The sequence below is a fragment of the Microtus oregoni genome, unplaced genomic scaffold (genome assembly GCF_018167655.1).
Source record: "Microtus oregoni isolate MIOR12 unplaced genomic scaffold, Mior012 000012F_ref0000307, whole genome shotgun sequence".
Classification (NCBI taxonomy): Eukaryota; Metazoa; Chordata; class Mammalia; order Rodentia; family Cricetidae; genus Microtus; species Microtus oregoni.
The window spans coordinates 18,725,723-18,741,582 of record NW_024543071.1 but is presented as its reverse complement, the minus strand read 5'-3'; the positions used below and the strand labels follow the sequence as shown (position 1 = coordinate 18,741,582).

Sequence of the window (15,860 nt, the reverse complement as noted above, 5' to 3'; positions counted from 1 at the left end):
TTGTCTTGGTGTCATGCAGGAATACAATGTATTGTTATTAACCATGGTCACCATAGTGTACAGTAGAACTCTTGGATGCACTTGTCCAATGGAATGAAAATGTTATTTATTTTAGCTAATACCTCTTCAATGTCCCCAATTCCCTCCACTTTCCAGGTGAGGAAACTGAGGCTTACATAGAAGCAACCACAGTTGACCAGTGTTAGGGTCCCAACTCAAACCCTTATGCTATCTCCTCAGCTTGATTCTGATACTTCTCAGGCTCCCTTTCAACAGAAAGGGGATTGGTACTGGCACCTTGGGGGGTGTAGCCGGGTGCAGCTGTCTCTTGAGACAGCTGAGAAAAATGTGTGTAAAAATTAAAATTTTAGTTTATCACACATCTGTTCACCTCAAAACAAGGGCAGACCTCTCTAACCTCCACCAAACGCACCTGACACCTTAGGAATGGTCTCCCTGTACCCTGAACTTTGGGAACTCCTCTAGGGACCCCTCTGGAGCTCCTGGACCTGGCTGTCACTCTAGCCTTGCCTGGTCCTAGCTGCTAGATCTGGCTGAGCTACTACTGGAAGGGCTGCCACCCACCTGGGACCCAGGGAGGCTCCTCAGCCCCCACCCGGAGGCACCAGTCATGCTACTGATGGGAATCTGCCAGAAGGGCTCAGCTGGGCTTTGGGCCTCTCCGTCTCCTCCAATAATGACTTCCTATAAATCAGATCTGCCCTCCGCTTTGTTCCACACTGCTCCCAGCCAACGGCAGAACTCTCCACCCAACATCATAAATCCCCCTTCATTTTCTTTCCAAATTTCCTTTAAGGCTTCTTTAATCACCACCTTGCAGCCTAGGCAGATGCTCCCTCAAAGGGTGAGGCCTGAACACAGAGGTCCTGGAGAAAGGGAAGAGTCTGGGCAAGCCTGTGTGCAGTGGAAAGGGGGACGGAAAGCTGGACTCGATTCGGGGAGGGGGTGAAGATGCCTATGTGGCGTCCAAACCTGAGGACACAGCCTTCAGGCCTCCATGTCAGGTAGGCTGGTTCTCTCAGTTCCATTCCTGAGTTTAGCTTGAGGCGCCCAGGAGATGTCCGGCAGAGGACCCAGGTGCCACTGTCAGAGCCACAGGGCAGGTGTGGGTCTGTGTGACATGTTTGCAGGCATTCCCCGCGTTTTTTCATTCTCCAAAACACAGTGAAGGTGGAATTTGTGTTGGGAGAGGTCATGGCTTCCTGTGGCTCCCTAGGCAGGCAGGAGGGCGCAGGTGGGAGGTGCAAATGGCAGGCTGCTCCCTTTAGCCTCTCTGCTAGCTGGCTGGGTCAAGGTGCCTGGAGACATACCCTGGGACTTCGTGACTTCTCCCTCTCTCCTATGCCAAGCCCTCTGCAGGATGGAAGCCACTTCTCAGGGTTCCCACACACCTCAGCTCCCAGCACTTTCTGGACCCCAGAGGTCTCTGGGTTGGAGAGGTTGGGGCTTGGAGTGTTCAGAGAGGCACAAAGGGACAGCAGGCTCTCTATTGCTGTTACTCCGTCCTGGCAGCCCCTGGTTCAGATGCCCTCCAGGGGCCCTCGGTCCCCTGAGAGCAGGCATTTCAGCCGCTAGATGGCACTGTGACCCAGCAGAGTGGCAGTGGATGCCAGAATTGATGGTGTCTGGAGAGAGCTCCCCTCCCCCTCCTGCACAGCATAACAACCTGTGTATGGTTTGTGTGCCATTGGCCCCCGCCACTACAGCCTGCTGTCCTGAGTACCCCGGGCCAGACAGCTGCTTCAGCCTGACAACCTGGGTACACAGTTCAGGGCCTATCTGCCAATGTGTGCCCAGTGGGTGAGGGGCCTTCCCTTTACCAGCTTGGAGCAGGATGCTCAAGTTGGAGGTCATTAAAAAGGCCAGCTGCTTGTGGCTGGTTTGAGCATCAGGAGCTAGGGAAAAGTGCTGCTTTTCTATAAATCTCCTAAGTGACCTTGGGTGAGTCCTTTCTGCTCTTTGGACCTAGTTTGATCCCTTGGCAAATGGGAGGACCTCCCAGGCCACATGGTTGCTCCAGAAAACGGGGGTTGTGTGGCTTGGCTGCAGAGGCCCTGGATCCCTGAAGCACATCTGGCCCCCGCTTGCTTCTCTCCAGCCTGCTTAGGCCTTGCTGATTCCTCCTGGCTTCTCAGACCCCTTCCACTGTTCTGGCGAGGAGCACTGGCCACCTGCCCAGAGTCTTAGCCATTGGGCTGGGCTCAGCATAGTAGCCCTTACATTTGGGGTTCATTCTTAAGGCTCCAGGGAGCACTCAGGGGCTATTTTCCGGCCAGATGTCCGTGTGTCATTAACCGAGTGACAAGTGGGGGTTGAAGGATAGTGTTGGGGGGCTGAGGAAGGCGGGCAGACAGAACTGTAACCTGGCGGGCCAAATTGGTTCTTGCCAGCCAAATGGCTTTCTGGAAGTCTGTAGAACTGCTCTTATGTGTCCTCTGGGCATGCCAGCTGCCCTGGCCTCCTCCATGCCTCCACAGAAGCTGCTGCCCGAAGCTGCTGCCCGTGCCTTGGGTTGCCCTATCCTTCCAGCATGGCCGGCACAGTTGGCTGGGGCTCTCATTGCATCTCTGTTCCTCAGCTGTCTTTGCTTGGCCCCCCTTTCTCCCTCCTGGGTTCTGTGCCAGCCCAGCCAGCGTGAACAATGCCCCCTTCATGCTCCAGCCTCCTGAATTCTTCCATTCTGTGTGGAATGCACTCTCCCGGTCCTTGCCTCCCTTCCGTCTCATCATTTTCAAGTGTTTCATCCCCCAGCCCACACCCCTCCCTCTCCTGCAAGATCAAGGCACTTAATTGCCAAGCCAGCCCAGTACACAGAACTGGGAGCTTCCTCAGAAAAATTGACTGTACCAATCTAGGCTGAAGCGCCTCATGTTTATTCTCCTTCCCAGGGAAACGTGGTTTATTACTGACACTCAGCCTTTCTGAGGCGCGTTCACGCCCAGGGCTCTCAGGCACTCTGATGGGGCTTGAGCCACGCAGACTACTTTATTGTCTAGTCATCTGCCCCCACGAAATTTGTCAGATAGATCAGTATTAATCTCCGTCTTTGACGGAGGTGGCAAGTTGGATGGGTTAGGGCACCATCAACTCCTAGCAGGTCAGGATAACCTTTCCTGGGTGGAGCTTTGAGAGCTGCTACCAGCCAAGTGTCTGGAGGAAAGGTGATGCCCACACGATGCCCCATGCCCACTTTCCATCTCCACGCTTCCAGCTCAGCCCGGCTGCAGCTTGGGTGGTGTCTGGAGGATAACTTGGAACAGATGTATGGGGAAGGCTAGCTAACGGGAGAATTTCTACACCCAACTGCAGGGCGGGTATGAAGGAGGGTGAGTTGTTATGCACAGCCCTGGCTTCCTGATTTTTTGGCACCGAAAACAGGAACTGGATGGCTCTGCCATCAACAGCCTATTGGCAGATTATCAGAGTTTAGTCAGCATCCCTGCTGGAATTAGAAAAACAGCCTTCCCTAGAAAGAGCTCCTGTCAGAAGCTCTGACAATAACCCCCATCCAGAAACCGGAGGGGGGAGCGCACCTTCCATAAAAAGTGCTGGAGAGGGTTTGGAACAAGAACACAATTCTTTGAACTCAGTTATCCGAGACGGGACCCAGCCGAAGCTTAGGGACTTAGCGCTCAATTCCTGGCCGCTTATGTGTAAGTAAATAATTTCATCTGCTGTTGGGCAATAAAGAAAGCTTTAAATCTCGGTTCTTGTGATCTGTCAGTTTTCTCCAACGCAATCTGCTCACTCATCGCTGGGGTTAGAGCAGGGGAGGGGGCAAGAGGTTGCGGGGACAGGATGGCATGGTGTTCTTTTCTTTTCAGGTGTTGGCAAGCCCCTCTGCCTGTTGTACGGTGCTCCCCAGCCCCCCAAGCTCACACTTGTCAGGCATCTCACCTCCCCTTGGAGGAGCAGCATTTGTGGTGGGAGGGAATGATGGCTTCACCTCTGCTCAGTGATTATAAACCTTCTCTGTCCTGGTTGCTGATAAACTAGACACAGCTCTGCAGGGCCTAAGACCCCAGTCCCAGCCCCTCCACTCCAAAACATCAATAAAGTCTGCATACCTGTGTACTTGCTGACCCCTGCCTCAGCCGCCACATTCCTGAGTGCCAGGATTCCCCGGGACAGGTCACTGGCCTCAGGGTCCATTTCAATGAGCGCATCGGGCCCCACATCACCATAGGCATAGTTAGCGATATAGATAGAGTATCGTCCGGAGCCCTGAGGAGGAATGGGAGGAAGGAGGGTGAGAAGCCCCATCTTAGCCCTGGCTTCCCTGCCAGTTTTTCCTGCCCTAGGGACCATAGCTTTGTCAGTGGGTTGAAGTCTGTGTGGGCTACAACCCCAAGAGGTGCTCATGACAAAGGCTGTGTTGTGAATTGGTGCTCACTTCCCGAGCCAGACAACAAAGCAGCCTTGCTTGTTCTATCCTGTTCCAGAAGAACATATCTCTCCCTCTCCCCCACAACCACCTTTTTATAGACAATTTTCTAATGTGCCTCCCTCCAGCTGAGCTCGCTCCAGCTGCCAGCCAGGGTAGCTGCTCAATAAATATTTGCTGATTGATTGATCTACCAGTTCCCATTATTCTCCGTCTCTCGCTCCCATTCAAGCCCACTCCAGCCGAGATGACAAGCAAATTCCTGAGCCTGCTCCTTCTCCTCCTTGCAGGAAAGGCGCAGATCCATGAGGTCTTCCATCCTCCTTCCTTTCCTGTCTCCCCGTATTTCTAGGAAGAGATAGTTCACTGGTTCGGCCTTTATAATCCTACCCCCTTTCTTTGTCTTTGTATCTCAGAGAAGCCCCGGGCACTGGCGTCTCCTTCAGCGGCCATTCTCTTCAGTAGTCTAAACCCTGCTGATAAAAGATTCCTTTCTGCCCGTTATTAGAATGGCGTTATTTCTCTGGTGGATGTCTCCTCCTTCCCAGGAGATACACAGTTTCCAAATCTGTCCCCAGCCTCCATATTATCTTTTTATTTTCATCACCTCCCTCCGGAAGTTATTCCTCAAGCCCTCACTGTTTATGAAGTGTTCTTTGATAAATTCTGAGCTCCCTGTCCCTGTCCTTAGGTGGCTTAGAGTCTAGTGTGGGCGGCCAGCCAGAGAGAAAAGAGAAGCAGCGGAGCCTCAGGTGGCAAGCGGATGCTGTCATCCTATTGACCTCTGCTTGTTTATTCTCCCATCCCGAGGCAGCGTGACCAGGACCATCCTGATCACTCACTTCACACCTATTTTTGGACCATTTTCTTTGGTGGTGGGGAAGCTGACCCAGAGACACTCAAGCAAGGGTGACTTGGTGGGTGGGGACATGGAAGGAGCTTAGAGTCTCCAGGGGACACAGAGGTGTCAAAAGCACACAGGTGCATGGCAGATGCAGGCATAGGGTTTCCTGGCTGCTCAGAAGAGAGGCTCGCAGTCTGGAGGCGGGAGTGTCACTATGGGAACTTTAGAAAAGATTTTTCTAAGAGGGGTCCCAGCCAGTGAGGCGGAGGGAAAGACCTTTGTGGGCAGAGACAGGAAAATGGTGCATGCACAGAAAGCTTGACTGCTGGTCCGGTTTGCCAGAGGTAAAACACAAAGCAGGAAGGAGTAGGAGATGAAGTTGGAGACTTCACCTTTGGCGCCCCTTCTCTTTGGGTTATCCGAGTCTCAATCTGTTATCTGTCAATCAGTGCTTTATAGGTCCCATTACTCAGAGTGGTCCCTGGGTCAGCACCCCAATGCCGTTTGGGAGCCAGTTTCAGAACTGTGGAATCTCACGGCCCACCCCAGACCTGTTTAACAAGAACCTGTAGTTCAGTAAGACCCCCACAGGACACTTAGGCAAAAGCGAAGTGTGGGGTGCTTTACAATCCACTGGCGTCTCAATAGCGGAACCTTTGAAAGGTTCTCACTCTCATCCATCCCAGGAGCTCCATATGCGTTTGTGCAGGGTCTGGACGAAGCGAGAAAGAAAAGGGCCAAACGGAAAAGTGCACCATGGTGAACCATTCCTGACCCCACCAGCTGCTAGCACGCTCATCGACAAATGGGCAATTAAGCCCACATGGGCTTGAATGCACTCTGCCGCAAATTAGAAGATTTATAAAATTCAGTTATACCTAGATCCTTACTTCAATTTACCTGGGTGATAAGACAGATAAGCATAGACAGGCGTGTTATAGGTGTAGACGATTGTGGAAATTCACACGCGAGCCTGACCACAGTAATTCTAAGAGGGGAGATGACACCAGGCATGGGAGCTGTCTCTGGATGCAGGGTCTAGTACAGGGCACAGGAGAGGAGGTGTTTCTGGTTGTTGGATCTAGTGCAGGGCACAGGAGAGGAGGTGTTTCTGGTTGTTGGGTCTACACCAGGGCACAGGAGGTGTCTCTGGATGCTGGGTCTACGTCAGGGCACAGGAGGTGTTTCTGGATGCTGGATCTACACCAGGGCACAGGAGGTGTTCCTGGATGCTGGGTCTAATGCAGGGCACAGGAGAGGAGGTGTTTCTGGTTGTTGGGTCTACACAGGCAGTATTTATGGATGCTGGATCCAGCGCTAACATCAGAATCACCTGGAAAGCTTGTTGCCACAGACTCCGGGCCCCATTCCCGGAGATTCTGACTCAAGACATATGGAAAGAACCTGGAGGATGTGCGTATCTAACAGACTTCCAGGTGATGCAGAGGCTATTGCTCAGTGGTCCAGTGGGTGCCCAGCATGAATAAGGCCCTCGGTTCAAAGCCCAGAAGTACTAGGAAAAGGGCAAGGGAAACAGATTCCCAGGCTATGTTGCTGCTGCTGCCTAGTGACTCCCGACTCTAAAACACACCAGTCAGAGGCATTAGCCAAGTCTGGTCTAGCCTCAGGCCCTGGATGACTCTTCAGTCTTGGGCACATCCATCAAGGGCTGTAGGCTGCCTCTTGTGTGTGCTAAATGGGGAGCAGACTCCCCCTGCTTCCTGGCAGCGTGATTGAGAAGATGAAATGAGACGACGTCTTTGAGAAGATAAAAATGCTATGTAAACATGAGGCATAACCGTTATTGACCAGGGGACGCTTCTTGTAAGAGGTCAGCATCGAGCTCCATCCAGGAAGGTGAGTGTGTGCGGTGAGGCAGCTGGGGCTAAAGGGCAGGATGGTGCTCCAGGTTTGGAACTGGCATGAGTAAGGGGTGTGTGGCTGGGCTGGGGTCATACTCACCTCAGCACACATCACAACCTTTCATAGGTCCCCCTGAACTGAACTGTGTCTTTGAACCTTACCCCCGGGCGTTTCTGATTGAGGTGGTCTGGAGGCCAGCGCATGCAGAGTCCAGAGGAGGAAGTCGTGTGTCCTGTTCTATCACTGCCTACCATAATCTCCTGAGACAGGAGCTAGGTTGGTGGCCGGTAAGTCCCGTAGATCCTCCTGCCTCTAACCCCACAGCGCCAGGATTACAAGTGCTTGCAGAACCATGCCTGGGTTTTTAATATGGCTTCTGGGGATTTGAACTCAGGTCCTAAAGCTTGGGCAGCAAGCACTCTTACCTGCCAAGTCATCTCTGAACCTTCCTTCCTGACAGTAGGTATGCCAACAATAGTCTGGGGACCACACTTTCAGAACAACTGACCCGCCAGGGCAAACACCCCTAGGTGCGGGCTGTGGGGCCAAGCCTCGCTTACTGTCTATCTATTATCACGGTACCCAGAGCCAGGGTAGCGGAGGGATGAAGAGGTGTGTGCTGTTTCCAGGCAGGCAGAGTTCAATTCCCAGTTGTTTTTGCCATTTATTGTGTGACCAAGGTCAAGTTATTTAATTGCTCCAAGCCTTCATTTCCATATCTGTAGAAGGTGATAATGGTAGCTTGTACCTCGTAGGCTTATTGTAAAGATTCTGGACGAGGAGGAGTCCGGTGCAAGGGACTTCAAGCTTGGTTAGTTGCCCGAGCATGAGCTGCTTTTGTCTTTTGTCCTTTGCCATTGCTCTGGCGTTTTCTCTGCCACGCTGCATTCCTGTCTTCTGGTTTCCACCCTGGCCTGGACCTCTCTCAGCTCGCTCCTCACAAGGTGGTGGCTGCACTCAGAAAGCACCTTTCCCCCCCGTGGTGACCCACCGAAAGAATTTTGTCCAGTTCTCCAAGGTCTGGGAGGATGGAGTGAGGCCGGGTGGGGAGCAGGCAGCTTCTGAACATCACCCACTGTGCTGAGGTGCTGGCCCCTTTCCCTTTGCCTCGCTTTGGTCCTGTGGTTAAAGCCGTTGTGTGGATGACCTTGCTGGGACGTAGACAGCAGCTCTGTGATTGACCTCTAGCTCCTCCTTCCAGTTCTGGGGGAACTTCCTACTTAGGCCAGTGTGGGAGGCTTAGTACTGACCCAGGGAGGCGGGAAGCAGGAGGCGGGTAGACAAGATCCCCAGCTGTGACCAGACCTGACACTCAAGGTCCTGCACACTCTCAGGGCTGTTCAGGCCCGCCTCATTGTCCCCTCCCACCAGGCAGGAGTCCAGGTGGCACTGATTCAGGTCAGGACTAAATGTGGCTTCACAGCCCAGCTTGTTAAGAAATAAATATTTATACCTGGCACCTGCCTTCTCTCAAGGCTTGGAGGCCCCTGCTGCGAACATTCACACTGAATCCCCAAAGCCTCTGTGCCATCTCAATCTGAAGTTGGAACCCACCCCTTCAGCCCCAGAACTGGGGCCAAAGATGCTCTGTGGAACAGGGCAGCAGCTGGGACGCTGGTGATTGTTGTTATAGAGCCAAGCAGGTAGGTGACAGGAGGGACAAATCCCTTCCTCAGAAGCCTCTGTCTCACAGGGACTTAGAGCTCTGGCTCAGGTCACGGCTGGCCACTTCTTTCCCGACTTCTATTCAGCCAAGCCTCCCCATGTTTAGGGCTGGACACCTCTGGGTAGGATGTACGAGGAAAGTGTTGGTGGAGCCATTGTTTGAACTACGGATCTAGAACATTCAGGTAACCCTGCCTCGACCACTTCTGCACTCACCTGTTGCACCTTCAACATCCCATAAATATGTCCAGGAGGTCACGTGACTCAGGGCCTGCCTCACGGAGGCAATGCATGTTGAATGAATGAGTGAGCACCCCATTTAGTATTGGACCCGGTTCCATGTCCTAGGCATGTCACCGATCTATTCTGGGTCCCCAGTTAAGCCTTTGCTCCAAACTGAGCCTCAGCCTTTCCCTGAGAATCCGATATTCATGATGCTGCTGCCCTGTGTTGCTTGCACATGGGTCACTGGGAGGGTTGCACAAGAGAAGGATGTGAAAGATATATTTTCACTTGCCCCACAAGCCTGGGCTCCTAGTAATTTGCTTCCACTGTGTGGGACGTTGGCAGCTACTAAGGTGGTACAGCCCTGGGCTCTGTCCTCAAGGTGGCTGTCACTATTCGGGGAGGGGTGTCTACCTGATGAGTCCTCTCCTGGCTCTCACATCCAGGGTTCCTCTGCTTCCTCCCAGGCCCGCAGGTGCCCCTGCACTCACCGTCCTGTCCACACAGGCCACGGAGCGTCCGGCAAAGAGGCTGGCCACTCCACGGGCCACATTGACGTCGTCACTTAGGACATCCTCCCACCGGTTATTACGGAACTTGAACAACTTGTCTGTGTATGTGGCCACACCTGGAGAGAGGGAGAGAGAGAGGTGGGTGGACAGTGGGCAGGGGACCAGGAGTTTCTGTCTCCTGGCATTACCATAAGGTGGCTGGGGCCAGAGGTCAGGTGGTTCCATGCACGGAGGCCCTCTGCAGGTAAGGTTCCTTTCTGCTTCCAGTTGTGAACTTGACTCTGGCTGCCCCCAGGAGAGAGCCTCAGGCTGGGGGAAGACAGTGTGGAGCAGTGATTATAAGCCTGAGGTTTAGAATCAGTGAGCAAAAGTTCCAATCTCAGACATAGATTCTAGACTTTGGGCAGGTTCTCCGCATCTCTAAACCTCACTTTTCTTATCTGTAAAATGGGGATGACAGTAACCCCATTCAGGTTCCCTATGAGGAATGACGGAGATGCTGAACTTTAAATGATTGGCACAGTGTCCCCTAAAGGTAGCTACTGTTAGGCAGAAATGATTTCCCTATTTTAGAGATGAGCTACTTGCAAGATCCACACTTCATGGGCTTGGTAGTCAGTGATTCTGGGAGAGAGGATGTAAAAGCAAGTGTGTTGGCATGAGTGTGTGAATTCACTGCAAGCATGAGAATGGGTAAGTGTGCAAGACTGGGGTGTACAAGTGAGATGAGTGAAAGCGGGTGTTCAGGTGAGCTTAAGTCAGTGTGAGCGTGAGAGCATGTGCAGTTGAGTGTGTGAGGACGCACAGGAGCAACGGTGCCCCGGTGGGAGACTGAGAATGGATGTGTATGAGGGTGTGTGGGGGAGTGTAGATGCATGTGTGAACACGTGCAGGTGGAACACTGTGTACACAGCCCACCAGGTGGCTCCCAGCACACCCACGTGAGGGACCAGGGAGGGTCACTAATAGACGTGCAGTGTTTTCAGGTGGGGGTTCTGAAGAGCCACAGACACAGGCTTGCACAAAGCTGATGTGTCTTGGGAGGGACACTGGTGTGTGTTGTGTGTGTATGTGCATGTGTTGCGTTTGTACGTGTGTGTATGTTCTGTGTGTGTATGGGTGTGTATGTTGTGTATGTGTGTTATGTTCTGTGTGTGTATGTGTGTTGTGTATGTGTGTGGTGTTTATATGTGTGTATGTGTGTGTGTGTATGTGTGTGTTGAATATGTATGTTCTCTGTGTGTATGTTCTGTGTGTGTGTTGTGTGTTTATGTTGCACATGTATGTGTTGTGTGTGTATGTTCTCTCTATGTATGTGTGTTGTGTGTGTATGGGTGGTGTGAGTATGTTATGTATGTGTGTGTACATGTGTGAGCGTGCATGCATGCGTGTGAAGTCTAAGGTTCCTTTCCTGGCCTCACTTTCCTCATCTGAGAACGACAGGTGACAGCTGTCCTCACTCACAGCGTCACTCTGGCACTAGTGAGAAGACACACATGCGGTCAGGTCACAGATCAGACAGGATGAGAGAGCACAGTGACAGCTTCACACCCCTGCAGGGACAGAGCCCTCACTGAACTCCCTGGGGAGCCCAATGTGTTTAGAAACCTAGATTCTGACTTCAGCTTCTAGGAAGGAAACATGGTACGAACACTGTTGATTACATAACACCCCCAGCAGGGACTGGGGGCGGCACCCCATAATTAAACACATTAATATTTCTGCAGTGAAACATGAATATTCACATTAAGGGGGATAAATAAGGCTTATAAATAGCTCACATCAGCTCAGGACAGGGTTTGTTATCTAGTGAATTTTCCACAAACTTCCACAAGGTGCTGGAGGCTTCCAGAGTGTTCTGGATTTCAGGTCTATGGAAAATGGCTTAGACTGTGGCTGCCATCACTGTGATATGTGAGGCAGCAGGAAACTTGCCGTTGCTTCTAGATGCCCGGGGTCTCTAAAGGTGGCCCCTGCAGGTCTCCGGCCTTCCTTAGCTGAGAGCAACCCTTGTCCATCTCATTCCCACTGGGGCCCACTTAACTTTCCTACCCACATTCTGAAATGACACCACAGGTGTTCCACCAAAACTTGGGCAGGGCAAGCCTGGTTTGCAGGGCAGCCTGGAGCAAGAATTCCATGAGCCTCCATGTTTGGGAAAGATTGTATACTTGCCCAACCTTGGAAGCCTCTCAATAGATATCAACTAATTAAAACTTCAAAATGATTGCAAAAAATTGTCTGCTTAATTTTATTGAGCCCAGTGTCTCCCAGATGTCCTTGGTCTTGGAACCCTTCTTTGGAGACTGCCCAGTAGCTAAACTGGCTCTGGCTTCGCAGGTCACCATTTAGGGTGCTCAAGTCTGAGCAGGCTTTAGGCTTGTAGTCAGGAGTTTGGGTATCTTGTATTGTTGGTCCGTCCCTCTCACTGGTCCTGTGTGGCTTCTGGGCTCACCAGAGAGGCCCAGAAGAATAAACTAATTAAGGTAAAATGTGAACAGCGATGTGGAGCCTTGTAGATCATAAAGGGGAACGGCAAAATCAATGGCAGCCCCTCTGCAGGCAGAGGCCTGGAGGCCTGGGCGACAGGAGGGTTGGGAGCCCCGTGATTTAGGAAGAGCAAACGCGCTGGCAGCTGCAACCTGGGTAATTAGGTGTGTCAGGAAGACAGATAAACAGCAAGCTGTGTGGGTCGATGGCACAGGCAATAAACACCCGGCACTGGCCCCCGGCCCAAGTTGGTGCTGAAGTGGGCCTTACCTCCTGGCTCCTTGTAGCTGCACTTTGCCCCAGGGCCCCACACCAAAGCAGGCTAGTACTCAGAAAGAGGAGAGGTTGTCAGTAGCATGATCAAAAGATGCAAAGATGCTCTCCTGAGTCCCTGGAGGAGAACAGAAAGGATGGGGCCCTGGAAAAGGACGTCCAGGGGCAGGGAGGGAATCTCTGGAGGTCAACATCATAGAGGTAAGTCTGGGAACTCTTAGGCAGGAAGGTTACCACCAAACAGCTGGTGGCTGCGTGACAGCCAGCAACGTCTTGGCGAGCCGTGCACTCTTAGCTATGAAATGGGAAGATGGGAATGGCTACCTCTCAGTCAGGCTCTTCTGTGCAGATGTCTGCAAAGTGCTTCCAATAATACCAGATACAAGATAAGTTCCATACACAGTAAGATCATCTCTGTCCACTGCTTCCCTGTCCTCCTGGGAATTATAGCATATGACCAGGTCAGTCCTCAGCAAACCACATCCCAGGAGTCAACCGTGGACATTAAGTTTCAAATGCCTCTCAAGGCTCAGTCAGTGGAGAGCCAGCAGAGCGGTGATGGCCCCAGGGGAGAGAACTAGTTCAGTCATAGGATGTGTTTAAAAAGAATGAACTCAGGCTCACAGGGGCCCTGGTAGAATTCCTGACCTCTTCTTCCTCACTCTACCCCAGAATGAAGAGGGAAACTCTGCAGGGCTCCTCTGCCAGCATCCTTCGCCTCCTCCAGCATCTCCCCAAGAAGACTCAGGACACACAGGCAAATTGGGGCTCGGGAATCAGCTCCTTTGCCTGAAGTTGCACAGCTGCTGCCGGATGGCAATGCCCAGCTCCAAACTGGCACAAGGTGGCACAGCCCTCTCACTCAGTGTTACAAGGCTAGCGGGTCCTTAGCTAAGACCACGGCGATGAACTCCAGAATCCAAGATCCGTGTGCGTTTGTGTGTGTGATGCATGTGTAGGTCAGAGGGCAACCGGGCCTCAGTCCTCAGGGGCTGTTCACCTTGAGATGGGTTTTTTTTTCTTCTGGCTTGGAGCATGCCTAGTGGGCCAGGCTGTCTGTCCAGTGAGCCAGCCCCAGGGATCTGCTTGTCTCTGCTTTCCTGGTGTTGGGATAAGAAGTGTGCTATGGAGCCTGACTTATTTATGTGGCTTCTGGGGATTGAACTCAGAAGTACTCTACTGATTCATCACCCCAGTCCCCAATTTTTGTTTTTGAAAACATTGTCTCATATAGCCTAGGCTATCCTCAAAATTCACCGTGTAGCTAAGGATGGCCCAGAACTCCTGATCTTGCCTCCTCAGTGCTGAGACCACAGGCAGATGTCACAACACCTGGATTTCCCACTCTCTGTGGTGCAGCCCTGGCAGCCTCTCTCCAGGCATGCTGCTCATTGGCCACGCGGGATGAGGCACAATACAGGCTGGCCAGGGAGTGAACAGTTTCTGAACTCATCTTTGAAATGGGGCCAGGCTGGGACAGCTGAGAACCAGGACTCCGGATCTAAGGGAAAATAGGCTGGGGATCCAGAGGATCCATTTCAGGGTCTGAGGAAAGGGTGGAGACTCAGAAATAAATGAGATGACATCCATTAAACTACACCTTGGGCTTCACAGGGCACAGGGAGCTCCTGGAGATGGCAGTGCGGGTTCTGAGCTAGCAGGTGTGGGGGAAAGCTTGCGAGAACTTGCGCTTTTTTCTGAGTTTCCAGCTGGTTCCAAAGCTGCCATGCCAGCGTCACACCCCGGGGAGTGAGGTGCAGGGTCTCTGGGTGCAGCTGCAGTCAGCCTGGCTGAAGGAGCTGCCGGCCAGGGCTGCATCTCTAGAGAGCAGATGGCCCATCTGCTGTGTAGGCAGGGGAGGCTGGAAGTGCAGCCGGCCCAGAGCTTCTTTCTTCCCTCTAGTGTGGTAACTGACACCTTGTCTCCTCTCCGGGAGGTTACGAGTGTCCCTGTAAAAGGCCCCTGCAGGTGTGACACAGCTTACGAACTGCCAAGTCAGAATCCCAGTGTGTAAAAGTGAAAGTTTTCTCCATCACAAAACCCACTCTGAGCAAAGACAAAAGAAAAATGACAAACCGGAGGACTTGAATGTAACGTGAGTCTCAGACAAAGGGCTAATTTTCCTAATTTATAAAGAGGTGTTCCAAATCAATAAGAAAAAGACCAATAGTCAATAGGAAAAAAATGGGCAAAGGCTAGGAGAGGACAAGAGAGTCAAATATGTAAAAATATTCTCGGCCTCACTCATTTAAGAAAAATGAAAATTAAAGCTACACTTGGAAATCAATTTTTTCCTATCAGATTGGCAAATACTGAAAACAAAATTGATGAAACACGGTGTTGGTAAGCTCTGGAATGTGTGTGCTCACTGGACACGGGAGCAGTGTGGCAAGCGCTGTCCCCAGGGAAGGCAATCTCGCACTCTGAGCTCCACGTGTATATTCTTTTGACACAGTCACTGTGTTCCTGAACGCTTATCTTACAAATATCTGCGCAATCATGGGAAATGGTGGAGCGTACAAACTCATTCATTAAGTGACATTCTCTGTAAGGAGAAAGGAACTTCCAGCAATCTCAGTGTCCCCCATAGAGGAGTGACAAATCTATACACGGGAGTACTATGCAGCCCTCCAAGAGAGTGAGCGCCTTCTGTATGTTGTGAAGTAATATCCGAAGTATGCTGAAAACAAACAGCAGAAGTATGAGCAGGGCATGCTGTGTGCATACGAGAGGGGAAAGTCTATGAAGCAGAGCTGGGGTTCAATAGAGACATTTTAATATAGGGTTAAGCATAAGGGTTGAAATAGAGGTCCTCAAGGGAAGACAAGACACACCCCAAGAACATGGTTGAGAACTTTTCAAAGAGGAGTCACAGAACAGGGAGATTCTCCTGGACATGGACTGCAATGGTGTCTGCCCTGCACACAAAAGTGCTATGTTCATCACTGAATGAGTGAAAAGAAAATAAGCCCTCGGTTCACAGTTGATGCTGACCCACCTATCAGCGTGCTCCCCGTCAGGGCCAGGTGGTGAAGTGGCCAAGGGGAGTCAGGGTGGGAAATCCATGGGGAGGAATCTGCCCAAGAACTGAAGGAGGTCCCGGACTCTGGCTGCCTCTTGTCCCCTCCTTGTTCTGTGCACACAACCTGGCTGACCCTTTTCCAGGTCAGTTCAGCACAAGTGGGTTTCCAGGCCTTGCCCTTCTTGGGAGGGTGGTTAGTTCTCTTCTCCTGTTCCCTCTCCAATTCCCAAGCCTTGAGCCATGCCCAGCTGGGACCCCCATTTACCACAGCATCATCCCGTGCTGCCAGGGTTGTTTGGCAAATGCAATGCAAACCAGATTCTCTTCACCCTTTACTCCAGCTGTCCACTCAAGAGTCTCTATTTGATGCACCTCTTTGGGTTCTGGAGTACAACAGGGAGTAAGACAAAGCAGGAGAGCTGGACAGAGCTAGCACACAACCCACTTCCAGACAAGAGTCAGCGGCAGGAAGGCAGATAAACCAGTTAAAGAAAGGAGGGCATGACTTGAGATCAGGTGCTCAGAGAGACCTTATTTGAAGCGTGAGCCCTGGGATATCAG

The 15,860-nt window shown here is 51.9% G+C and overlaps 1 protein-coding gene across 1 annotated transcript in view; it reads right to left on the bottom strand.

Annotated features, from left to right (window-relative positions):
* Crtac1 (cartilage acidic protein 1) overlaps nt 1-15,860 on the bottom strand; it is a 143,058-nt gene that overhangs the window by 31,052 nt on the left and 96,146 nt on the right. Inside the window, exons 4-5 of the mRNA XM_041660677.1 lie at nt 9,494-9,630; nt 4,089-4,245 (exon numbers count right to left, since the gene is read on the bottom strand). Of these exons, the coding sequence (XP_041516611.1) occupies nt 4,089-4,245; nt 9,494-9,630 (294 nt within the window). The remainder of the gene's footprint in view (nt 1-4,088; nt 4,246-9,493; nt 9,631-15,860) is intronic.